The following is a 27,131-nucleotide window of genomic DNA, read 5'->3' as shown; positions in this document are numbered from 1 at the left end:
TTCTTATTTTTTCTTATTTTGTGGAAAACAATAGGTTGCTATCTAGGATTTTAGGTTTTAATATTGAAGAAGTGCTGGTTGGTCAGTAAGGATTGACAAGCCGATAGCTGTTGCTTGACCTAGAGGATGCTGGGGACTCCAAAAGTACCATGGGGTATAGACGAGATCCGCAGGAGACATGGGCACTTTAAGACTTTAAATGGGTGTGAACTGGCTCCTCCCTCTATGCCCCTCCTCCAGACCTCAGTTAGATTCTGTGCCCAGAGAGACTGGACATACAACAGGGGAGCTCTCCTGAGTATCTCTGAAAAATACTTTATTTAGGTTTTTTATTTTCAGGGAGACCTGCTGGCAACAGGCTCCCTGCATCGTGGGACTGAGGGGAGAGAAGCAGACCTACTTCTGTGAGTTAAAGGCTCTGCTTCTTAGGCTACTGGACACCATTAGCTCCAGAGGGTCTGATCACTTGGTATAGCCTAACTGCTCGTTCCCGGAGCCGCGCCGTCGTCCCCCTCACAGAGCCAGAAGAAAGAAGCCGGGTGAGTAACCAAAGCAAAGAAGACTTCATTACAAATGGCAGAAGACTTCAGTCACGGAGGTACCGCGCAGCTGTCGCGCTGCTAGCCATTGCTTCCCACACACAAGCGGCACTACATGGGTGCAGGGTGCAGGGGGGGTGCCCGGGGCAGCAATAATACATCACATTCAGCCTGGCAAAAGTAGTATACAGTGCTTAGGCACTGTATACAGACCCCCGACAGTATTTAAAAAAAAACAGCGGGACATAAGCACGCCATGAAGGGGGCGGGGGCTTTGTCCTCCCAGCTGTACTCAGCGCCATTTTCTCTCCACTGTGATGCAGAGACGCTGGTCCTGGCCTCCTACACTTCTGTCACAAGTAACAGGGTGCTAAACAGGGGGGGGGGGGGGGGGGGGGGGCACAGCAAATTTTGGTGTTGATTATTATTTTAAACAGCGCTGACAGGTCTGGGGCATTATTATATGCTTTCAGACCGGGTTGGGCTGGCAAACTCCCTCTGTGTTTTCTCTGATAGGCCTTATTGTGGGTCTGCCCCTATAGCCGGTGTGATAGTGGTGTCGGTACGAGTGTCGACATGTCTGAGGCTGAAGGCTCTTCCCAGGAGGAGGCTGGTGTGGGGACAGAACAGTGTGGGGGAGTGAATCTGTCGGCACCGCCAACTGCTGATTGGGTAAATATGTTGAGTGCCTTGAATGCAAATGTGGCTTTATTAAATAAGAGATTGGATAAATCTGAGGCTCAGAACCAAACATGGAGACAATCCATGGAAGATGCTTTATCCCAAATGCAGTCTTCCTCAGGGTCACAGAAACGGCTGTTTACCCAAATAGCAGACACAGATACCGACACGGATTCGGATTCCAGTGTCGACTATGGTGATGCCAGGTTGAATCCTAAACTGGCTAAGAGCATTCAGTACATGATTGTGGCAATAAAAGAAGTGTTGCATATCACGGAAGACCCTGCTGTTCCTGAGACAAGGGTCTGTATGTTTAAAGGAAAGAAGCCTCCGGTAACGTTTCCTCCCTCTCATGAACTGAACACTCTTTTTGAAAAGGCTTGGGAAAATCCTGACAAAAAGTTGCTGATTCCCAAGAGAATTATTATGGCATACCCGTTCCCCTCCTGAGGATAGGAATAAGTGGGAGTCAACCCCCAATGTGGACAAGGGTCTAGCACGGCTGTCCAAGAAGGTGGTGCTTCCGTCCCCTGACACGGCGGCCCTAAAGGATCCTGCGGATCGTAAGCAGGAAACTACTTTGAAATCTATTTACGCCACTACGGGTACGCTGCTCAGACCTGCCGTAGCATCGGCATGGGTGAGTAGTGCAATTGAAAAGTGGGCAGAACTTATCATCTGACTTGGACACACTGGATAGGGATAGCATTCTTTTGACACTGGGTTATATCAGGGATGCTGCAGTCTATCTAAGGGAGGCTGCGAGAGATATTGGTCTCTTGGGATCAAGGGCCAATGCCATGGCAATCTTGGCTAGAGAGCGTTATGGACTCATCAATGGAATGGTGATGCGGACTCTAGCAGGGCTATGGAGGCTCTGCCGTATAAAGGTGGTGTTTTGTTTGGTGAGGGCCTCGCGGACCTGGTATCTACAGCTATCGCGGGTAAGTCATCTTTTCTACCGTATGTCCCTGCACAACAAAAGAAAACGCCTCTTTATCAGATGCAGTCCTTTCGGTCTAATAAATTCAAAAAAGGACGAGGGTCCTCCTTCCTTGCTGCTAGAGGTAGGGGAAGAGGAAAAAGTCACCGGCTGTGGCAAGCTCCCAAGAACAGAAGTTCTCCTCGGCTGCTGCCAAATCCACCGCATGATGCTGGGGCTCCACTGCTGGAGTCCGCACCAGTGGGGGCACGTCTTCAACTCTTCAGTCAGGTCTGGGCTCGTTCAACCCTGGAGCCTTGGGTGCTAGAAATAGTGGTCCAAGGATACAAACTGGAGTTTCAAGACGTGCCCCCTTACCGATTTTTCAAATCGGACTTACCAGCTTCACTTCCGGAAAGGGAGGTAGTATGCGCTGCGATACAAAAGCTGTGTCTACAGAAGTTATTGTCACGGTCCCCTAGTTTTTATTCAAGCCTGTTCGTGGTCCCGAAGCCGGATGGCTCGGTCAGACCGATTCTGAGCCTAAAATCCCTTAATTTCTGGAAAAAAAAAAAATCAAGATGGAATCTCTCCGAGCAGTAATCTCCAGTCTGGAAGGGGGGGATTTTATGGCGTCAGTCGACATAAAAGATGCCTACTTGCATGTCCCAATATATCCTCCACATCAAGCTTTCCTGAGGTTTGCTGTTCAGGATTGTCATAACCAGTTTCAGACGTTGCCGTTTTGGTCTTTCCACGGCTCCGAGGGTTTTCACCAAAGTAATGGCGGAAATTATGGTGATCCTGCGCAAGCAGGGAGTCGCAATGATCCCGTACTTGGACGATCTCCTGATAAAGGCGAGATCAAAGGAGCAGTTACTAAGAAACGTTGCGCTCTCCCTGACAGTCCTGCAACAACATGGCTGGCTCCTAAATTTGCCAAAGTCACAATTGGTTCCGACAACACGGCTGTCATTCTTGGGCAAGATCCTAGACACGGAACTGCAGAGTGTTTCTCCCAGTAGAAAAAGCTCTGGAAATCCAGAACATGGTCAAGGAGATTCTGAAACCGGCAAGAGTGTCGATTTATCAATGCACGCGGGTGCTGGGGAAGATGGTGGCAGCATACGAAGCCATTCCGTTTGGCAGGTTCCATGCCAAGGTGTTTCAGTGGGACCTGTTGGACAAGTGGTCCGGGTATCGCCTGCACATGCACCAGAAAATAAGCCTATCTTCCAGGACCAGAGTATCTCTCCTGTGGTGGCTTCAAAGTTCTCACCTCCTAGAGGGACGCAGGTTCGGGATCCAGGACTGGGTCCTGGTAACTACGGATGCAAGTCTCCGAGGCTGGGGACCGGTCACACAGGGGGAAAATTTCCAGGGAAAATGGTCAAGCCAAGAAGCTTGTCTGCACATAAACATTCTGGAATTAAGAGCCATCTACAACGGCCTTCTACAAGCGAAACATTTTCTTCGCGGTTTGCCCGTCCTGATTCAGTCGGACAACATAACAGCAGTGGTGTACATAAACCGCCAGGGTGGAACAAAGAGCAGAGTGGCGATGGTGGAGGCCACAAAAGTTCTCCACTGGTCGGAAAAACACGCAAGCGCTCTGTCATTCCGGGCGTGGATAACTGTGAAGCAGACTTCCTCAGCAGACACGATCTTCATCCAGGAGAGTGGGGTCTTCATCAAGAGGTCTTTGCAGAAGTGACAAGTCATTGGGGAATTCCTCAAATAGAAATGATGGCATCTCGCCTCAACAAGAAGCTTCAGAGATATTGTTCCAGGTCGAGGGACCCTCAAGCCAGTGCAGTGGACGCCCTGGTGACACCGTGGGTGTTTCAGTCGGTTTATGTGTTCCCTCCACTTCCACTCATTCCAAAGGTGATAAGGATCATAAGAAGAACAAGGGTTCAGGCGATACTTAGTGTTCCAGATTGGCCACGGAGGGCCTGGTATCCGGATCTTCAGGAATTACTCATAGAAGAGGACCTGTTACAGCAAGGGCCGTGCGTGTTCAAGGACTTACTGCGGTTGCATTTGACGGCGTGGCGGTTGAACGCCAAATCCTAGCTCGGAAGGGTATTCCCGGTGAAGTCATCCCCACTCTACTTAAAGCTAGAAAGGAAGTAACGGCGAAGCATTATCACCGTATTTGGAGAAAATATGTGTCTTGGTGTGAATCCACGAAGGCTCCTACGGAAGAATTTCAGCTGGGTCGTTTTTCTCCATTTTTTGCAAACCGGTGTGGATGCTGGCCTAAAGTTAGGCTCCATTATAGTGCAGATTTCGGCCTTATCGATTTTCTTTCAAAAAGAATTGTCCGCCCTTCCAGAGGTTCAGACTTTTGTGAAAGGAGTGCTGTACATCCAACCTCCATTTGTGTCCCCGGTGGCACCATGGGACCTTTAACGTGGTGTTGCAGTTTCTTATGTCACACTGGTTTGAACCTTTACAAAAGGTTGAGTTAAAATTTCTCACTTGGAAAGTAGTCATTCTTTTGACCTTGGCTTCCGCAGGGCGGGTGTTGGAATTAGCGGCTTTGTCTCACAAGATCCCCTATTTGATCTTCCATGTGGATAGAGCGGAATTGAGAACTCGTCAACAATTTCTGCCAAAAGGTGGTTTCTGCGTTTCACGTGAACCAACCTATTGTGGTGCCTGTGGCTACTGAAGCCTTGGCTGATTCAAAGTCTCTCGATTGTAGTCAGAGCTTTGAAAATTTATGTAGCCAGAACGGCTCGTATTAGGAAAACAGAGGCTCTGTTTATACTGTATGCTCCCAACAAAATTGGGGCTCCTACTTTTAAGCAGACTATGGCATGCTGGATCTGTGATACGATTCGCATGCGCATTCTACGGCTGGATTGCCGTTATCGAAGTCGGTGAAGGCCCATTCTACTAGGAAGGTGGGCTCATCTTGGGCGGTTCAACTTTGCCGAGCAGCTACTTGGTCGGGTTCAAACACTTTTGCTAAGTTCTACAAGTGTTAGGGTCTCCTGCTCTGTGCTGCCACGTCGTCATGGCAACCGGGAGACAAGTGCTAGCGGAGTAACCTGAGCGTAGCTGATACTCCGGTTCGGGTCTTTTGCTGTGCAGTGGTTACAGGCTCTGTGCACGGCAGGGGATCCGGTGCTGGTTTTTGTGCTCAGTCTGTGAGGTCTGAGTGGGGCGTGGACAGCACCTGCTATATAAACCCTCTTCTCAGGTTAGGCAGATGCTGCTGAATCTTTGTTGGTTAGTCAGTTCCTGAAAGCTAGCTAGTACTGTGTAAACTTTGTATTTGTTTGTTGCTTACTGCAAATAGGCCTTGGGATTTGGTATTACACTCTGCCAATCCAGACCTAGCAGTAAGACTGGAGTCAGTCGTTTAACCTGCTGGGGTTCTTTTGCTACTCTGTGAACCTAGCAAGTTTGCGGCTGTATTCTCAGACTTGCCTGCCAAAATCCTTTCTCACTGTGCAAGGTGTTCAGGTGTCAGTTTAGTGACAGTAAGCTGAACCAGTGCACTGCAAGTGAGGACTAGGATTGTGGAGACTCTCCTTGTGTCTATTATTCCATCTCTGACCAAGGAGTTTACTGCCACACCCGTTGGTAACCCTTTAGGGTTTTGCTGTTGCCCTTAGCAACAGCATTTCGGGTTCTCTACGTATTAAATCACTACATCTCGCTTCTTTCCATCTGAGCATTCCTAATACTAGGGAGACACCCAGTTTCTTAGCCTTTGGGCTTCTCTGTTCACTTTGTGTTTATTTTGTTACTCTATCACCTTCTGTGTATGTAATGTCCTATTCCCCAGTCTGTCTGTGATTTCATTTGTTTTGCATCCCTCACCGTTCAGACACCAGTACATTCCTGCTGGCACTGGTGTGCATAACAACAAGTTTGATACCCTGGCTGATGAGGACCTCATGTTTGCTCAATCGGTGCTGCAGAGGCGTCCACACTCCTCCCGCCCAGTCTGGAGCTTTGGTATAAACTCCATGGTCCTTTTGGAGTCCCCAGCATCCTCTAGGACGTATGAGAAAATAGGATTTTAATACCTACAGGTAAATCCTTTTCTCTTAGTCCGTAGAGGATGCTTGGCGCCCGTCCCAGTGCGGACTCTGGTTGCAGTACTTGTTAGTAGTTATTGCTTAGGTTACACGACGGTTGTGTTTAGGTTAAGATCAGCCTGTTGCTGATTTTGGTTCATGCCGTTAACGGGTGTTAGTTAAAAGCCATGTTGTACGGTGTGTGGTGGTGTGAGCTGGTGTGTATCTCACCCTTGGTTTAACAAAAATCCTTTTTCCTCGAAATGTCCGTCTCCCTGGGCACAGTTCCTATAACTGAAGTCTGGAGGAGGGGCATAGAGGGAGGAGACAGTTCACGCCCATTTAAAGTCTTAAAGTGCCCAGGTCTCCTGCGGATCCCATCTATACCCCATGGTCCTTGTCGAAGTCGAAAAATATTGCAATACACACATCACGTACAAACTACACACAGATGGCCTCTATGCGTGTATTTGTTCTGCTGTGCGTGCATGTTCGCAATTTGCGTAGGATCGTTCCCACGGTCCTGCGCATTAGCGCGTGGTATGAGTATTTACGGTAGTGTTTGTACTAGCATGGAAAAGCCATCAAAACACATTACATATTTAATCCAAATAGTGCACAATGTACACAGTCTCCCTGCACCCCACCAGCAAGTTATAACAGTTTAAATGGTATCAGAACAAAGGGATTCACCTTTACAGGATAGGAGGGGATAGAACAAGGTTATAAGGTGGTGTTTGGTATCCAGCTGTAGGGTATATTAAGGGAAATATTCCGGTGTTGGTTTGCAGAAGATCGCACGCTCCTGCGAATAGTTATGCGCAGAAGCAGAATATAAACTGTATTTACTGTACATTTGGTATGCGGCGGGAACCCAGAGGAGACCACCCACAAGTGCATCTGGAACAGACATCGCCCACCTATTCAAACCAACCTATGACCTCTCCTGTACTGTAAATGACCATCCCTGTGTCCAATGGACAAAGCGATTACAGTATCCATTGTGTTAAGTTTTGGAAGATTGTATAAAAGAGCCAGCTGCAGGCCTGGTCACACAGACTCTAAAGGTCATCTACCCTGATGACTGAGGACCAGACTGGAAGCGCAGGCGAAATCAAACCAGTATGTATCCTTGACTGTAGCCATTATTGTATTGTATTGTATTGTTTATATTGTTACCCCCTGCAAGTAAAGAACCGTTGGTGGGTTAGACCCCAGCCTAGTTTTGAATTACAATTGGTGTCGTGTTCCATTTCCTTGCTAAGGTTTAAAGTGTATTTACAGCCACTCGGGCTGCTGCATTGTGCTAACAGCTTATAGGTCTGTGTACGCAAACTGTGTAGTCACTACGCCCTTTCGGCGTACATACGCAGAGTGCGTACACTGTGCGACCTTGTGTACGTAAGGTTTGGGAATAATATAAAGGTGAAAGGTTAATTACTGCGGCCGCAGCGGCTCATTATTAGAAGTGTATCAAGAGTGTTTAAAGTATAGGCTTTTTAGTCCTGTAAGTAAACCGACGTTTACATCCTTTTGGAGTCCCCAGCATCCTCTACGGACTAAGAGAAAAGGATTTACCGGTAGGTATTAAAATCCTATTTTTTCTCTGTGATTTTAGTCACCATATCTCTCCTGGATCCCTGTTTGTGCTGACAACACTGTACAGGGGTTTGGGTCAGGTATTGTGCTGCTGATAATTTGTACTATGTTACCTTATACTGCAAGTTATAACATGTCTGCTTATGAGGGTAATGGTTCTGGGGCTGAACACACTGGTAGTGGTGCTGAGGCCAGAGATACTTTTGAGGAAATTACAGCAGCTGAGGGCTCTGGTTCTGGGGGTTCCTTGCCCCCAAGTGGGACTATAGCAACAGTGGTCCAGAATGACCCGCCGTGGGCCACCGTCTCTACGCTACTGAATACGCTAGTTACTAAACTTAACGCCCCCTATGGGACCTCCTATGCCGGTCCAACCGTATATGGTCCCCGCAGCAGATTGTTCACTCAGTTATGAACCAGTCCCTGACTACTAAAAAGTCTAACCCTCGCCCGCCTAAGACCAAGGATTCCTCTAAGCGGGCCATTACTTCCTCACAATCCACTGCTGTCACTGACACCTCGTCTGATGAGGATGGCGTAAACACTGACCCCACAGATTCTGACACTGATGATACTGAATGGGGATAGTAGTTCACAAGTGGATGTTCCTGATCTATTGGAGGCTATTACGGATGATCCCAAGCCATCCGTTCCTCCTAAGAAACCAGATAGATTCAAGCGTCAGAAGGTGGTTAAACAAGTTTAACCTCAGTCTGATCACCTGGTTGATAAACATCAGGAATCCTGGGAAAAATCCAGGTAAGAAGTTCGTGCCTCACAAGAAGCTGCTTGCTCGCTATCCCCTCGCGCCAGAGCTGTCTAAAAATTGGGAGACACCTCCTCCAGTGGACTCGCATGTGGCAAGGATGGTGGTATCCTCAGCTCTGCCTGTCACTACCGTCACGTCTCTGAAAGAGTCTACTGATAAACGTGTGGAGGGTTGTCTGAAAGCGATTTACACCCTCATGGGTGCTGCGCATAGGCCCACTATTGCAGCGACATGGGCTGCAGAAGCTATTGAAGCGTGGGCACAGAAGTTGGAAGCTGAAATCTAGTCTGACCATGCTAGACAAGGCTTGTCCATATATTATCACAGCTTCTCACTATATTAAAGAGGCGGCTTCTGATGCCGGTGTTCTGGCAGCCAAGGCTTCTACTAAGTCAGTCCTGGCTCGCCAGATATTGTGGCTGAGATCTTGGTCTGGGGATCTGGATTCTAGAAAAACCCTGGAGGTACTCCCTTTTAAGGGAAATATCCTGTTCGGAGAGGACTTAAATAAGATAGTGGCTGATTTGGCTACTGCCAAAACAGTCTGTCTGCCAAGTACTGCTCCTTCTGTGACGAAGGCTAAAAGTACTTCCTTTCGTCCCTTTCGTCCTTCAGGTAAAGCAAAAGGTCAGGCGTACCACAAACAGGGCCGCACTTCCATACCTGGTAAGCCAAAGCCCAAAAGAGCCTGGGCTGCCCGTCAGCCAGCTTCCAAGACCGATAAGCCTGCCACATGACGGGGCGGGCCTCCCCCTGGGGGACCCCAGGGTGGGGGGCCAGCTTCTAGGGTATAGCCAGGAACAGTTGAAGACCACTTCAGATGCCTGGGCACGGTAAGTCGTCATTCAAGGTTACGCCATAACCTTCAAAAACCGTCCCCCTCATCGATTAATCCTGACAGACGTCCCTTCGGACCAGAAAAAGGCAAAGACTCTTCATTCGGTGGTACAGAACCTCCTGGACACAGGTGTGGTAGTACAGGTGCCTCTTGCTCAGAGGGGCCAGGGGTATTATTCTCCGCTGTTTCTAGTCACGAAACCGAATGGGTCCTCCCGGCCGATTCTCAAACTCAAGGCATTGATGGCCTTGGAACCTGGGGATTATATGGTCTCCCTGGACATACAGGATGCTTAACTGCATATCCCTATAGCAGTGTCGCATCAGCAATACCTGAGGTTTGTGGTTGGCAACCTCCATTACTAGTTTCGGGCTTTACCTTTTGGTTTAACCACGGCTCTGCGAGTCTTCACCAAGGTTATGGCGGTAATGACGGCGGTACTCCGTTGTCAAGGGGTCAGGATCCTACCGTATCTGGACAACTTGTTGATCCTGGCAAATTCCCCAGAAATTCTCCTACGTCGCCTAGATCTGACTGTCCGGTTTCTGCAAGCCCACGGGTGGCTCATCAACTGTAAGAAATCCTCCCTGGATCCTGCTCAGTGCATGGTGCACCTGGGAGCACTATTGGCCACTTACAACCAACGGTTGTTCTTGTCCCAAGAGAAAGTCCTGAAGCTTCAGGACAGGATTCGTTGCTTCCTCTCTCGTCCGCAAGTGTCGATACATTCGGCAATGCAGGTGCTGGGCCTCATGGTGTCAGCATTCGACATGGTGGAGTATGCTCAATTCCATTCTCGCCCCCTCCAGAGGCTGATTCTGGCTAAGTGGGACGGCCTGCCTCACCGGATCAGGTCTCGCATGATCTCATTGACTCCAAAGGTCCGTCTGTCATACTGGTGGCTCCATGACCAACGATTGTGCAGGGGCCGTCCCTTGTGGATATCCGACTGGGTCCTGTTGACAACAGATGCCAGTCTAAAGGGTTGGGGCGCGGTGTTGGAGCAACACTACCTTCAGGGTCGGTGGACCAAGGAGGAGTCTCTCCTCCCGATCAACATTCTGGAATTGCGGGCGGTCTTCAACTCATTGAACCTGGCCCAGCATTTAATTCAGAACCGTCCTGTTCAAATACAGTCGGACAACGCCACCGCGGTGGCTTACATAAATCATCAAGGCGACACTCGAAGCCGCTTGGCAATGAAGGAAGTCTCACGGATTCTTCAATGGGCAGAACGCCATCTACCGGCCATATCGGCGATATTCATTCCGGGAGTCCTGAATTGGGAAGCGGACTTTCTCAGTCGTCATGACGTACACGCCGGAGAGTGGGGCCTCCATCCAGAAGTGTTCCAACTCCTAGTGGAAAGGTGGGGCCTTCCAGACGTGGATCTGATGTCGTCTCGACACAATCACAAGGTTCCGGTCTTCAGAGCAAGGATAAGGGATCCTCAAGCAGCATTCGTGGATGCGCTGGCGGTGCCGTGGAAGTTTCGGCTGCCGTACATTTTCCCTCCGGTGTCGCTCCTGTCCAGGGTAATTCGGAAGTTCAAACAGGAAGGAGGAATCCTGCTTTTCATAGCTCCAGCGTGGCCCAGACGGCACTGGTTTTCAGACCTCCAGGGCCTCTCGTCAGAGCGTCCAATTCTACTTCCATAACGCCCAGACCTCCTTGTTCAGGGCCCCTGTGTCTACCAGGACCTGGCCCGGCTGTCTTTGACGGCGTGGCTCTTGAAGCTTCCGTCTTGAGGGCTAAAGAGTTTTCTGAGGCGGTCATTAAAACTATGTTGTGGGCCCGGAAACCGGCTTCTGCTCGGATTTATCATAGGGTCTGGCATTCTTACTTTGGTGCGCATCTAACAATTATGACGCTTCCAAGTTTAGTACAGCCAAGTTTTTGGCTTTTCTTCAGCAGGGCCTGGATTTAGGCCTGCGTCTGGCCTCCCTCAAGGTTCACATTTCTGCCTTGTCGGTATGGTTTCAGAGAAAAATTGCGACCTTACCTGATGTGCATACCTTTTACTCAGGGTGTGTTGCGTATCCAACCTCCCTATGTCCCGCCTGTGGCTCCTTGGGACTTATCGGTGGTTTTGGAGGCGTTACAAGAGTCTCCGTTTGAACCTCTTGGTCCAGCTGATCTTAAGTGGTTTTCCCTTAAGGTGGTGTTTCTGCTGGCTATTGTCTCAGCTAGAAGAGTGTCGGATTTGGGAGCCTTGTCTTGTAGTTCCCCATATCTGATATTTCACCGTAACCGGGCGGTTCTTAGGACTCGTCCCGGATATTTACCTACGGTGGTTTCTTCGTTCCACCTTAACCAGGAGATTGTGGTTCCGGCACTTGTTTCTCCTGATCTGTCTCCCAAAGAGCGGTCTTTGGATTGGTATAGGTTCTCCGTATCTATGTGAAGAGAACTGCTTCTATTAGGAAATCCGATTCTCTCTTTGTTCTGTTTGGATTTCACAAATGGGGCTGGCCTGCTCACTAGCAGACCTTGGCCAGATGGATTAGAATAGTGATTGCACATGCTTATGTGAAGGCTGGTCTGTCAGCTCCTGCTCACATTACGGCCCATTCTACTCGGTCCGTTGGACCTCCTTGGGCGGCCCGCCATGGTGCGACCCTTGAACAATTGTGCAAGGCGGCTACGTGGTCCTCAGTGAACACGTTCATAAGGTTCTATGCCTTCGATACTGCTGCTTCCCAGGATGCTTTCTTTGGACGTGGGGTTCTTGTGCCCGCAACAGTGCGTCCCCTCCCATAAGGAACTGCTTTAGGACATCCCCAATGTCTATCCTTGTGGAACCCAGTGTACCCCGCAGCAGAAAATGAGATTTATGGTAAGAACTTACCGTTGTTAAATCTCTTTCTGCGAGGTACACTGGGCTCCACAAGGCGCCCACCCTGACGCACTTAGCTTCTGTGGGTTGGTGTGGCTATAGCCGCTGACACTTTCTCCTGTCGGGATAGTGTGGTGTTTGTGGTGATAATGCTGATTTAGATTACCTTATAACTTCACAATAATGGGTAAGAGACACAGTACGCAATTGGCGTATGGGGTACCGTAAGGGTACGTATTTAGCGTAGCATACGCTAGGCCGTGATCGAGACGCACATGCGGCACGCTCGCTCACAGCTTAATGCGTGGTGTCGAGCACGCTATAGGCGAGCGACAACCGTAATGCTACGCTATCAGCGTAGCGGACGCTCGAGACCACGAGGAGATCACGAGCGGCGCAGACGCTCACAAGATGACAATCAGTAAACCTTGAATGTAACACACAGGATATTCTTATACTGTAAACCTTTGTACTGAAACACTGTAGCGATATAACGCTGCTTAACCTTGTTAACACTAAAGCTGTTTGAGCAATCAAGACGCTCCTATTACCCTCTGCAATGTAATGAACACACAATACCGTGCTAAGAATCCAACACCTTTACTAACAAGCTTTTAGTTATATTGAAAAGGGGTAAAACAGTTACAAGTCATACACTACATACTAACATATAATTCTAACAGAATATCTAGACAGAAATATACAATAACGTTACAATCTTAAACTAAACAGAGAGAGAGAGAGAATGTGGCCAATACAAACAAAGAGCGAGATAATCACAGAGAATTACTTACACACACACTGGGAACGATCGCAGCGCAGCCTGGTACCAGCTCCGAGTTTGTCAATATGAAAACCGTTTGTGGAGAGTGGGAGAGCTGTTCAGGCTGGCTGATCTTATATACACTGAGTACAGTATACTACAAAGGGACCTACAATCTCATTGTTCATTGGACACAGGAATGTCTCTTCGCATCATATCAAAAGGTCATAGGTTAGTTTGAACAGGTGGGCTGTGACTATTTCAAACAGCTCAGGTGGGTGGGAATCTCCGGATTCCCGCCGCATGGATAATGAACTGCAAATATAGAATATGTCCAGAAACTACTAATGGCCATAACTACACGCAGGAGCGATTAATCTTTACCTAACCAACACCGGATTAATGCTATTAAAATACTCTTCGGTTAGGTACCAGACACCACTGTTCAACCTTAATCAGACCCTTTGTACCACGCAAAGAGGGATTGCCAAGTCCGTGAACAAGTCACATTAAACAAACTTACAGTTATTACTAAAGGGAACATTATCTATAAAACATGCTATATGGATTTATTATCTAACGATTGAGTCGCCCGCTAGACGCACACAAACTCTACCGTAAATGCACATACCACGCGCTCGAGCGCATGGCCGAGGCGCCATCACGCGGCTGCGAGTATCCGCACGCACGGGAGAGAATGTGCACGTGCAGCAGGCACGTGCATGAGGTAAATATATGGCAACGTGCAGCGTGATATTTTTCTGACTTTGACAGTCCACCCTTTGGCAGTCATCAATAACTGCCACTTCCTAAAAACAGTTCAAAAAGAGAAAAATATATGTCATGTAAAAATACATTTCTATGATTGGGTAAGGGAGAAGAGAAGAAGGTGGGAAAAAGGTATGACCTAGTGAGATAGTAGAAGCATGTATGTATGAGTCCATGTTTGAGGGGTCATGTATCATCGTGCCGTACGTGTTTTAAATCAAGCTTCGAGGTATTGCGAAGTATACATTTGAATTCCTTCTTATCCCGTAGTACGGGTCTGTGGATGGGCTGTCAAACTTTACCGAGCTCTTTTCGGCTTTTGGTTGCAACAAAATGGGGGAGCACATTTTAGTTGATGATACATGAATGGGGGGATATGTGAGTGCTGATATCTGTGCCTATATTCCCTATCGACTATGTGTGTCATTACCTGAAGGTTGTAGAGATGAAGATAAGAAGCAATTATGGTAAATGCAGTCATAAACTATGTGAGTTTAATGTACATTTGCCGATTGAGGTCTTGTCTGATGTCTTGTCTCGATGTACATGTTGCCTGTAGTCTCCCGAGGCTTTTGCTATAATTGCTTGAGCAAAAAGCTTTCTCAATGTCCATAGACTTACAATCTTTGAAGTGTTGGGCTATCGTAAAATTTTAGAGTCACTGGGGAAAATGGGGGTCTATGGCATTGTCCATCAATGGTCTGTGTAAAAGGTTGTCAAATTCTTCTTCCAAGCGGATGTCTTTGTACCTTGGAGGAAAACAAAGGAGAAACGGGTGAAAGAAACGGACCGTGGAATCACATTTTCATCACAACATTGTCTCTATTGTTGGGTCATACATCAAATTAGTCGTTGTTAATACAGTGTCCTCGCTTCTTAAACTCATCACTCGGGCACTACGTTTACACTTCGTTAAAACCCGAACGCATCTAAATATCAGACCAACCAATATGGCGACTCCCAGAATACACAAAAGAAATTTCCCTACATCCATGATAATACTTTGGGCCCATTCTCCTAAACCAGAGAACCAATTTCGTGGGTTCAACCATGACACCCAACTGGTCAGCTCATTACCCACAGCGGCAAGGGTGAGATTGTGTTTCCTTCGGAACTCCCATTTTAATTGTAAAATGTCATCCATCTTTTGGTCTATGACCTCGGCTGGGTCCTCTGTGCTGTTTGTAATATACGTGCAACACTTTATTCCATATTGAGTCGCTAGGGTAACACAATACCCGCCTGTCACAGCTGTGAGATAATTGAGAATCATCCTATGCTGAACCAGTTCTGTTTTGTAGGCTTGTAACTCTTTCCCAGTGTACCTGAATGTGTCGTCATACATTTCGGTGATATTGTCTAATAAATTTGCAAGCGCAGATATATATTTATAATTTATCACTCCTCTAGCGGTACGAGTGATATCTAACGCGAGTAGGAATTGAATCCCGGTGGATTCATGGATCAGGTCAGAGGCTGAATGCTCTGTTCTTTCTATCAGGTGCCGTTTAACGATGTGCTCGTAATGAGTGTGAGTATAAGGAGCTTGGGCACCACGGTGAATATCTTTCATTTTAGTGTGGGATACAGTCATTACCTCAGGCAGTACTTTTCCAATGTAACATAACCCTTCTGAGTTTGGGGCAAGCCACTTATACGCCTTCCTCCCGCATATGAAATATGCATCATCGGGGAGAACATATGGGACGGAGTGTGACATAACCATATTACAAATTTTCCATGTGAACTCTCCTAGCCCTAATTCTTTCATCTGTTTAGTACACGTATCAGTTTGTACGATCTGTGCACAGTATCCTGGTGATACTTCTCCAACTCGCATGATCCTACTTCCTAAGGTGTACCTATACCGAAAGAATTTCCTATGGTCGGCTATCTGGCGTATAAATTCTGTGTCTATGGGCAATCGGTCGGCTCTATGTGAGAATGTCATGGTTTGATTACTCCATGACACTTCCCAATTTCCCGGCTTTCGGGGATTGGAAATGTTAAAGCACACTAAGGACCTGTCCACATGATATTGGTGGAGCTTCAAACTAGGAGGACTAGAGATATTAAACCTCTTGTCCACCGGCCTCCCACCACTTAGCTCAAGTACCTCTCCTACCGTTAAAGGGAATGGTACTAGTCCTGATTTGCTATGGCCTTGAGGTACTTGAGAGCATACCCAACAGTCTGTCTGATTTAACACTTTACCCACTAAGGAGTGATAGTCACTCAATGGATGCCGGTCCATGTGGACATTAAAACTGGACTGACATTTCTTTATGCACCCATCCTCCACTATATTGTCACAATGCATACAGATGCAGTTCTCTTCAGCTAACAATCCTTCACAATTCCTTCTATTGTCAATGCTACCAGATCGTTTTCTGATACTCGCCTTTACTCTGAGATTATGTTGTTCTTGGAAATCTACGCCTGCATCCTGGTCATCAGAACCCATTCCTGATCCTTTCTCGACCTCCATGGTACTCTCACCGAAACAGACTGCTCTGGTCAACATCATGGTCAACAGGAAAATCCGGAACACAGTCTCTTGGGGCAAGTCCATCTTTGAGGAGTAAAAGGAGAAAAATAAGAAGGGGGAAAGGAAATAGGAGGGAGGTGGGAACTGGAGAAAATAACAAATGGGAAAAAGAAATCTGGCTCGACAAGCTTCCGGTCTTGTTATTCTCAGCGCTCAGGTGTCGTCTCAATCCTCCCTGAACAGACACTTTAGTGATACAACCTCTACCGTCTGTTCTTTATCACGGGACCTCTCTGGGTCAGTGACCTTTTTACAATGAGACGAATGGACCCAAGTCTCTCTCTCGGCAACCTTCAAAGCAGTTGTGCTGGTCAATAAGACTTGATATGGTCATTCCCATCTGTCAATAAGGCAACCTGAGCGTAGAAAATTCCATATCATTACATAATCCCCAGGTTCAATGTCATGACAATTACTGTCTGGCAAATCAGGAATCACCAACTTTAGATTATCATTCTGATTCCTCAATTGCTTACTCATCTTAACCAAGTACTTTACGGTTACTTCATTGTTACATTTCAAATCATCCTGGGGGTTAATCATAACATGGGGTTGTCGACCAAACAGAATTTCAAAAGGAGACAAATTAAGAGGGGACCTGGGAGTGGTTCTGATGCTGTATAATACGATTGGCAAAGCTTCAGGCCATAACAGTCCTGTTTCAGTCATTACCTTGCTCAATTTATTTTTAATAGTGCTGTTTACTCTTTCCACCTTCGCGCTCGCCTGGGGGCGGTACGGAGTATGCAGCTTACTATTAATTCCCATCAACCTACACATTGTTTGAAAGACTTCACCTGTGAAATGGGTACCCCTATCACTTTCAATTATTCTAGGGATACCGTACCTACACACAAATTCCTGTACAATTTTCTTTGCAGTAAATACAGCGGTATTTGTGGCCGCAGGAAATGCTTCGACCCAATTTGAGAATACATCAATACAGGCCAAAACATACTTTAAATTTCTACAAGGTGGCAATTGTATGAAATCAATTTGTATCACCTGGAAAGGGCCATCTGTTGGAGGGATATGAGATGGCTCTGTCGGTATTGCCTTTCCGATATTCTTCCTCAAGCAGGTAAGGCATGTCATCGCTCTTTTACCCGCATGGGAAGAAAATCCTGGGGCGCACCAATAAGCTCTTACTAGCTTACACATCCCTTCTTTGCCCAGATGAGTCAGCCCATGTGCTGCTTCCGCTAGACTTGGAAGGTATGCTCTGGGTGCCACTGGTTTACCATGTCCATCTGTCCAGAGTCCTGAGGACTCCTGGTCATATCCTTTTGACTTCCAAACTGCCTTTTCCTGTGGAGAACACAAATTTTGCATTTCACACAATTTCTGTGTGTTTACAGTATTAAATACCATCAATCGTGTACTATCTGTTTGTATGGGGTTACTAGCTGCTGATTTAGCAGCTTCGTCTGCTCGGCTGTTACCAAGTGATACCGGGTCTTGGCTATACGTGTGAGCTTTACACTTGATAACAGCCACTCTGTCGGGTTCCTGTATCGCTGTTAGAAGTCTTTTGATGTGGGCTGCATGCGCTACGGGTGTGCCAGCTGCCGTCATGAAATTTCTGAGGCGCCATAGGGCTCCGAAATCATGGACTACTCCGAATGCGTACCTAGAATCTGTGTAGATATTGGCTGACTTGCCCTTAGCCAATTCACATGCTCTGGTCAGGGCAACCAGTTCAGCAACTTGTGCTGAGTGAGGTGGGCCTAGCGGTTCTGCTTCTATGGTACCTTGGTCATCTACGACTGCGTATCCAGTACACAAGTCTCCCGAGTCCGTCTGTCTGTGACAACTACCGTCAGTGTAGAAAGTAAAATCTACATCTTCCAGTGGGTTGTCACTGATGTCAGGCCTTGCCGTGAAATTTTGGGTCAAATATTCCATACAATCATGTGTGTCATCCTCTGTATTAAATCCTCCTTCACCATTATTCTCATCCTCCACCCTTTGTGCCTGTCCAGGCACACCTGGGAGATACGTTGCAGGATTTAATGCGCTGCATCTCCTTATGGTAATGTTTACGGGGGCCATCAATGCCAATTCCCATCTTGTAAACCGCGCTGATGAGACGTGTCTGGTTTGGGCAGAATTTAGTAAGGCTGACACTGCATGTGGTGTATGGATTGTGAGGTTGTGTCCTAGCACTACATCTTCGCTTTTCGTAACTAGCAATGCTATCGCTGCAACACTTCGCAAGCATGTGGGGAGGGATCGCGCTACCGTATCTAGCTGAGCGCTGTAGTAGGCTACCGGCCTGCTGGCATCACCATGCTTCTGGGTTAGGACACCTGCTGCGCAACCAGCACTCTCTGTTCCGTACAGCTCAAAGGGTTTCCCATAGTCAGGCATACCTAATGCCGGTGCCTGTGTTAGGCACTGTTTTAGTCTTTCAAATGCCATCTCGGATTCGTCTGTGTGCGAGATCCGATCAGGTTTACTTGATGAGACCATCTCCTGCAAAGGTAGGGCTAGTATGGAAAAACCTGGGATCCAGTTACGGCAATACCCACACATTCCTAAAAACGTTCTAATCTGTTGCTGGGTTTGTGGCAGGGTCATGTCACGAATTGCTTGAATTCTATCAGCGGTAAGGCGTCTCAGTCCTTGTGTTTGACAGTGTCCCAAATACTTCACACGAGTCTGGCATAATTGTAACTTGTCTTTGGAAACCTTGTGTCCTGTGTCTGAAAGATGAGACAGGAGCTGTTTCGTATCTCTCAGGGACGCTTCCAATGAATCTGAACACAGTAGTAAATCATCCACGTACTGTATCAATACTGATCCACTCACTGGTTGGAAAGACTGTAAACAATCATGCAGAGCTTGTGAGAAAATATTTGGACTGTCTATGAAACCTTGGGGTAAGCGAGTCCATGTATATTGAACTCCTCTGTATGTAAATGCAAATAAGTATTGGCTGTCAGGGTGCAGAGGTATCGAGAAGAAAGCGGAGCAGAGGTCAATCACAGTGAAAAATTTGGCAGTGGGAGGGATTTGCATTAGGATGACAGCTGGATTTGGCACTACGGGGAATTGACTCTCAACTATTTTGTTGATCCCTCTTAGATCCTGCACTAATCGGTAACCCCTCCCCCCACTCTTTTTAACAGGGAAGATGGGACTATTTGCAGTGCTGGACGTCCTTACCAGAATGCCCTGTTGTAGCAAGCGCTCTATTACAGGGTAAACTCCTAACTCCACCTCTGGCTTCAGAGGATATTGTGGGATTTTTGGAGCTATCCTACCATCTTTTACTTGCACAACTACTGGGGCTACATTTGCCATCAATCCAGTGTCTTGTCCATCTTTGGTCCAAAGTGACTCCGGTATCTGGGAAATCATTTCTTCTACCTTGGACGGACACCTATTTATAGTAACGGTGTGTGACATTAATCTTGTTGGGGAGTCTAGCATATCTTGCGCTTCCTGAGCGTGGTTTTCGGGTATGTCCAAGAACACACCTTCAGGAGTACAGTATATGACGCATCCCATTTTGCACAGTAAATCTCTCCCTAAGAGATTAGTCGGAGCCGATGCAGCCAGCAGGAAAGAATGCTTGGTATGCAAAGGCCCTATCGTAATCTCTGCGGGTTTGCTTAAAGGGTAGTGCTGTACTACTCCTGTTACTCCCATGGCTGGAATTGTTTTACCAGTGGTTCTCATGCCCACGGTCGAATTTATCACTGACTTGGCCGCCCCCGTATCTACAAGGAAATTTAGAGATTTACCAGCTACATCAATTGTGACCTCGGGTTCACTTCCAAGGTTCGCAATTAATTTCACTGGCTGCAGATTACAGGTGTGGCTCGCCCCTATGGTGCGTGGTGGCCTCCCTGTATTGCGCTGGCAGCTATTACCTGTGAAGGGGGTAAATGGGATCTATCAGTGACTTGCCAGTCTCTTTTTGGGGGATACCTTTTTGTTTCCCCTGCGTGTGGCTCATAACTCCGTCTCTGCGGTCCTTGCTCCCAATTTCGTGTCGTTGTCTAGGGGGTTGGTATGATCTTTGTGCATTCTTTGATTTACAGTCTCGTGCAAAATGTCCCTCTTTATGACAGTAATAACAAGTTACCACATTTGACTTACCCACAGGGGTCGGAGATTTATACAGAGATGGCCTTGTGGTCAGGGCCTGTATACTTAGGGCCATTAACTTATCACTTTGTGACTCCCTTTGTCTGGTGATATTCCGTTCATGATCAACAGCGGCCTCTCTCAAAGTAGCCACCGACAGACCTCGCCAACATGGTTGGGTGGTCTGTACCCTTGTCTTTAATACTTCTTTTAAACCTTCCATTAACACAGATACTGCTACTGCTCTATGATTTACATTTGTCGAAATATCTTCTATGCCTGTATACTTAGCCATTTCCTGTAGTGCCCGATGAAAATAATCAGCAGCTGTTTCTCCCTCTTTTTGTTTGATGGAAAAAAATTTATTCCATTTGGCAACAGCTGGAAAATACTCTTTTAACTGTAAATTTATTCTCTTTACATTATCTTGGTTGTACACATCCGTAAGGGGTACATCTTCATCTAATTTACAGTCAGCTAAAAATCTTGCTGAGTCGACATTGGAGGGTAAACATGCCCTCCGCAATATCTGCCAGTCTTTGTTATTGGGCTCCACAGTATTTCCTAGATCTCTAATGTATTTCTGACTAGCAACTAGATCTTTCCTAGGATCAGGGAATTCAGACACCATTGTTCTTAATTCCATTCGGGAAAAGGGGCAGTGCATGGCGATGTTTCTGACAGGAGTGATTCCTGAAGTGTCAGTTTTCCCATTTGGCACTGCTATTACCCTAACGGGATTAAGTCCTTCTGAGTAGATTCTACAATATGTGGTGAAATGGTTTCAGCATAGTGTATGGTGCCGTACTTACCAGATGATACGACCTCACCTGTCCCTCCGCTAGGGGGCTTTGATGCTAATCTTACGGGTTGGGCCGTGCCCACTGTTGTTTCTGCTATGGTGGCTGCTAGAGAGAGTGCCGATATTGTTGTTGGCTCATCCTCTTGATCACACTCCTGGGGAAAGTTTAAAACAGGGTACAGCTTGCACGGGTTAGTATTTGCATCAATAATCTTAGTCACATTATTCTTAACATTTATACAGTTACTAAGTGCATGTTTATCATTCACCAGTGTGCCATTCTCTGTGACCACCTGCTCTCCCGTTATGTAAGGTGGCGGTGGCGCCGTGGCTATCAGTTTCTTGATAGGGTTAGATCCAGCCGCCTGAGCCAATCCTCTCTGTATTTCACCCTCCTGCTGCCATAACTGTAAATAGTCATAATGTTTGATTTGTCTCTTTGCAGATTTAATGAGACATATCCTTCTCCTTAGATTTTGCAACACATCTGGGCTAAAACTGCCTACCCGTGGGAACTTTTCCCCATCGTGCACAGTCATTCTTTCCCATTCATCGCACAAAACCTCTGTGTGTGATCCGTATTTCTCACACATTACATACCTTGCCGACCCGATTGGTCGGTTTACTAAGTCAACCCGAACCGAGGTTGATCGCCCCCTACCTGAACAACTGGCCCCCATCCTTGCAGGTGTTACTTTCACTACCTCTGACCTTCAAATCAGGGTCTTCAGCGAACCCTTACAAAACCAAGATGTCCTGGGCAGGCCGGCGGCGAAGTTTACCGAGTACTCCACTCACTCGCCCATGTCGTCCAATACGCCCACACACTGCCTTAGCGCTGGCGTACTCAACCTAGGGCCCCTGCGACCTGAACCTCTATTTACTGGAACATGTGGGTGTGATCCGAAGAGCACTTAACCCTTTCCAGTAACTATTGGTTGTTGGATAGTTCCCAAGTGACTAGCAAACTTCCCTTAAAATAAAAAAAATATTACACAAATCACGTTAGAATGTACAAATAGCGTTTATGACCCCTCTAGCGTACGCAAATGGTACTGGGTCAAGTTACTAACTAATGCACACAATTACGTGCGGTACAATCGTTCTGCACATAAGCAACTAATCTTATGTGCGGAGCGACCAGTGGAATCGAAAATTGTGGCTGCGAATTCCTTCAGCCTGAGCTTAATGGCCTATATGGGTATCGCACCAACCCTTTCTGATGTTGTGCTACTCTTTATCTATAGCGGACTTCTTAGTCTGCTGTACCTGGACCTCCTGGTCTGTCTGGACCTCCTGGTCTGTGCTACAGTAGACCTCCTGGTCTGCTATACTCTAATGCTCTTTTTTAATGTTTAACAAGGGATGCCTCCCAAGCCACCATGCAGTCACTTACACGTATGTACCTTCACGAGAACTCGATTTCCTTTGGTTCAACCCCAAAAATTAGAAACTTATATATATATATATGTATACACACTCTTTCACCTCATATACACTTTACTTTCGTTTCTGCGCAGAAATCCCTTTCATTCAGTAACACAGTCTAGTCCAGATGGGTTGCAAATTAGAGAAGGATCTATTAGCTTAAAATTTTGGACACTGAAATTGACTTGCGCTATTATCGCGTTGCCTCCTTTTCGCCTATTTAAAATAATACTATTGTGTGATTTGTATTATGTGGGCGTACCCAGACGCTCCGTTGCGTAATATACGCTCCGTGCGTCGACCCTTGCGTCGCGTACACTCGTTCTGCCCCTTGTTAGAGACACGTGTACGCAAGCCAGGTATGTCCACAGTAACACAGCTAACACGTTTATCAATGTAAATGACCTTTAATTGTAATCATCTACTGAACACCACACAGAACTTCCTTGTATTTTTAGGCAAGCCGTGTGCGTGTTTTACAAATTACTTCCTTACGTATTAATATTAACTTTTAACTACCAATAGCAACAAATCTTTCTCAGCACGTTATCAATTGTGAAATGGCAAACAGGAAGGTGATATGTGAAAATACACAAATGAAAAGAGATACAGTTGTGTGTGTGCGTGCGTGTGTACGCAAAACAGAAATAAACAGTTTTAAAAAAAACAATAGCGTATTGTTCTTACCTCCGGTTCCGGATCCCACCAACACTCCTTCAATCTAGCGAAACAGACTCTTATCTAGTCAGCACTCCTGTATCCCGATACGAAGGGATACTGCCTTCCCGCCCTTGCTGACGGATAACGTTTGTTTTCGCTAGTGCGGATATGTGGAGAACGGACGAGCCGCCAATTGATAATGCTGATTTAGATTACCTTATAACTTCACAATAATGGGTAAGAGACACAGTACGCAATTGGCGTATGGGGTACCGTAAGGGTACGTATTTAGCGTAGCATACGCTAGGCCGTGATCGAGACGCACATGCGGCACGCTCGCTCACAGCTTAATGCGTGGTGTCGAGCACGCTATAGGCGAGCGACAACCGTAATGCTACGCTATCAGCGTAGCGGACGCTCGAGACCACGAGGAGATCACGAGCGGCGCAGACGCTCACAAGATGACAATCAGTAAACCTTGAATGTAACACACAGGATATTCTTATACTGTAAACCTTTGTACTGAAACACTGTAGCGATATAACGCTGCTTAACCTTGTTAACACTAAAGCTGTTTGAGCGATCGAGACGCTCCTATTACCCTCTGCAATGTAATGAACACACAATACCGTGCTAAGAATCCAACACCTTTACTAACAAGCTTTTAGTTATATTGAAAAGGGGTAAAACAGTTACAAGTCATACACTACATACTAACATATAATTCTAACAGAATATCTAGACAGAAATATACAATAACGTTACAATCTTAAACTAAACAGAGAGAGAGAGAGAATGTGGCCAATACAAACAAAGAGCGAGATAATCACAGAGAATTACTTACACACACACTGGGAACGATCGCAGCGCAGCCTGGTACCAGCTCCGAGTTTGTCAATATGAAAACCGTTTGTGGAGAGTGGGAGAGCTGTTCAGGCTGGCTGATCTTATATACACTGAGTACAGTATACTACAAAGGGACCTACAATCTCATTGTTCATTGGACACAGGAATGTCTCTTCGCATCATATCAAAAGGTCATAGGTTAGTTTGAACAGGTGGGCTGTGACTATTTCAAACAGCTCAGGTGGGTGGGAATCTCCGGATTCCCGCCGCATGGATAATGAACTGCAAATATAGAATATGTCCAGAAACTACTAATGGCCATAACTACACGCAGGAGCGATTAATCTTTACCTAACCAACACCGGATTAATGCTATTAAAATACTCTTCGGTTAGGTACCAGACACCACTGTTCAACCTTAATCAGACCCTTTGTACCACGCAAAGAGGGATTGCCAAGTCCGTGAACAAGTCACATTAAACAAACTTACAGTTATTACTAAAGGGAACATTATCTATAAAACATGCTATATGGATTTATTATCTAACGATTGAGTCGCCCGCTAGACGCACACAAACTCTACCGTAAATGCACATACCACGCGCTCGAGCGCATGGCCGAGGCACCATCACGCGGCTGCGAGTATCCGCACGCACGGGAGAGAATGTGCACGTGCAGCAGGCACGCGCATGAGGTAAATATATGGCAACGTGCAGCGTGATATTTTTCTGACTTTGACAGTGGCAACTTGCAGTTGTCTCTTTTACTTGCTACTGCATTGGGCTGGTTTAACAAAACTGAGCTCCTGTGCACGGAGGCGGGGTGATATAGGAGGCGCTATGCATCTTGGGAAGAAGGTCAAAGCTTTTGAGCCTGTTGGAGCTTCGGATCAAGATCCTACTCTACACCCCAATGTCTATCCTTGTGGAGCCCAGTGTACCTCGCAGAAAGATTTAACAACGGTAAGTTCTTACCATAAATCTCGTTTTTTGTCCTAACATGATCAAGATTGCATTGTCTTGATCTGCTGGCAAGTTGAGGTAAGAATGTCCCAGTTACTGCATGCGTCGAAGGGTGAACGGAAGAGGCCGGTGGGCGATAAAGGGCAACCTAGTGCTTTTATTCAGACTCTTTTTTTAATTACAATTATTAATATTTTTATAAGGCAGATTTATATATTATTCAGTATGGTACACTCGAGTATAACAATACATTAACATACAGAGAGAGAGGTTTAGCGGACTAGGAATAAGATGTAGAAACATAAAGCAATAGGCGCTCCTTTTGTAAACTGGAATCACAATATATTGTCTATGTACATTTTGTGAAAATGAGCTTTTCCTTGATATTTTACATTTATTTTAACACTACAACATGCTTAATGTCCTAGGATTTTATTCATTTTTCATAAAAATGGTCATTTAAGTTGCAAAGCAAAAGTCCAACCGCCGAGACTGAATGGAGCAAAAACGGGAGTGTTTTCTACAAGGAGTCCTCATCGTCCCAATGCAATTGGACTAACTCTGGCCAAACTGGAGAAAGTAGAAGGTAATGTGCAACCAATGGGTGATGCAGAGTTGGATGTAATACCGATGTTTGCCAAGTTAATTTTTTTTTTCCTGCTATTATGCATGCAATAAACCAGGCATTCCCAACCACGGTCCTCAAGGCACATTAACAGTGCAGGTTTTAGTGATATCCAGGCTTCAGCACAGGTGACTTAATTAGTAGCTCAGTTATTTTGATTTAACCATCTGTGCTGCAGCCTGGATATCACTAAAACATGCACTGTTAGTGTGCCTTGAGGACTATGGTTGGAAATGCCTGCAATAAACCATTATTGTGCGCATGGCAACCAAAGTGTGCGATGGTGTACACAATTGTGTACGACATCGTTATTATTACTTGAGACCATTTCTATGATCAATAAGTGGAGAAAAGGAGTTGTCATGGGCATGTTATTGGAGTGTCATGGGTGTGTTTCAGCATGTGGCTGCAATCTCTATCACAGCACTGCAGCCACAGTGGCCATAGTTTAAGGTAATAAGGGAAACTCTGCACCAGGCAGGGGATTGATGGTAGAGAGCTTGGATCCACCAGTGCACTTAAGCATTGCTCAGATATGCAAAGTGGGTGTCATACGGCAGGTGAAGTCTGTTGCACAAAGGGAATGCTTAAACCACCATTTGCATATTTTCACACTTCAGTGTGAGAACCTTTGGTACTCTTACATTGTGAATGGATATGCATTGGGTGCTGGTATTTAATGCTATGGGAAAGTTATATATGGAAAATAGGAATTAAGTTTCCAATGTGCTGCAGAGATCCCACATTTTCTGTGTAATGTGAATGAAGATCGACTCCTTATAGATAAAGCATGTGGGTTATTTTTTCTTTACAGATATACTTCTATACTAACATATAATCCCGTGTTAGGTCTTAGTTTGGTATATATTACAGTATTAATCACACAGATATTTTTAGTTGATATAACAACTAATTTAGTAAATGCACATTTCTCTGACGTCCTAAGTGGATGCTGGGGACTCCGTCAGGACCATGGCGGTATAGCGGCTCCGCAGGAGACAGGGCACAAAAATAAAGCTTTAGGATCAGGTGGTGTGCACTGGCTCCTCCCCCTATGACCCTCCTCCAAGCCTCAGTTAGGTTTTTGTGCCCGTCCGAGCAGGGTGCAATCTAGGTGGCTCTCTTAAGGAGCTGCTTAGAAAAAGTTTTTAGGTTTTTTATGTTCAGTGAGTCCTGCTGGCAACAGGCTCACTGCATCGAGGGACTTAGGGGAGAGAAGTTCAACTCACCTGCGTGCAGGATGGATTGGCTTCTTAGGCTACTGGACACCATTAGCTCCAGAGGGAGTCGGAACACAGGTCTCACCCTGGGGTTCGTCCCGGAGCCGCGCCGCCGACCCCCCTTGCAGATGCTGAAGATTGAAGGTCCAGAAACCGGCGGCAGAAGGCTTTTCAGTCTTCATGAAGGTAGCGC

The 27,131-nt window shown here is 46.4% G+C and overlaps 1 protein-coding gene across 1 annotated transcript in view; it reads left to right on the top strand.

Moving 5' to 3' along the window:
- Positions 1-27,131, top strand: part of TRMO (tRNA methyltransferase O) — a 104,152-nt gene that overhangs the window by 42,961 nt on the left and 34,060 nt on the right. The window contains exon 3 of the mRNA XM_063914666.1: positions 25,522-25,679. Coding sequence (XP_063770736.1) covers positions 25,522-25,679 — 158 coding nt within the window. The remainder of the gene's footprint in view (positions 1-25,521; positions 25,680-27,131) is intronic.

This window comes from Pseudophryne corroboree, chromosome 1 (assembly GCF_028390025.1).
Source record: "Pseudophryne corroboree isolate aPseCor3 chromosome 1, aPseCor3.hap2, whole genome shotgun sequence".
Lineage (NCBI taxonomy): Eukaryota > Metazoa > Chordata > Amphibia > Anura > Myobatrachidae > Pseudophryne > Pseudophryne corroboree.
This window is presented reverse-complemented; position numbering and strand designations above follow the sequence as displayed.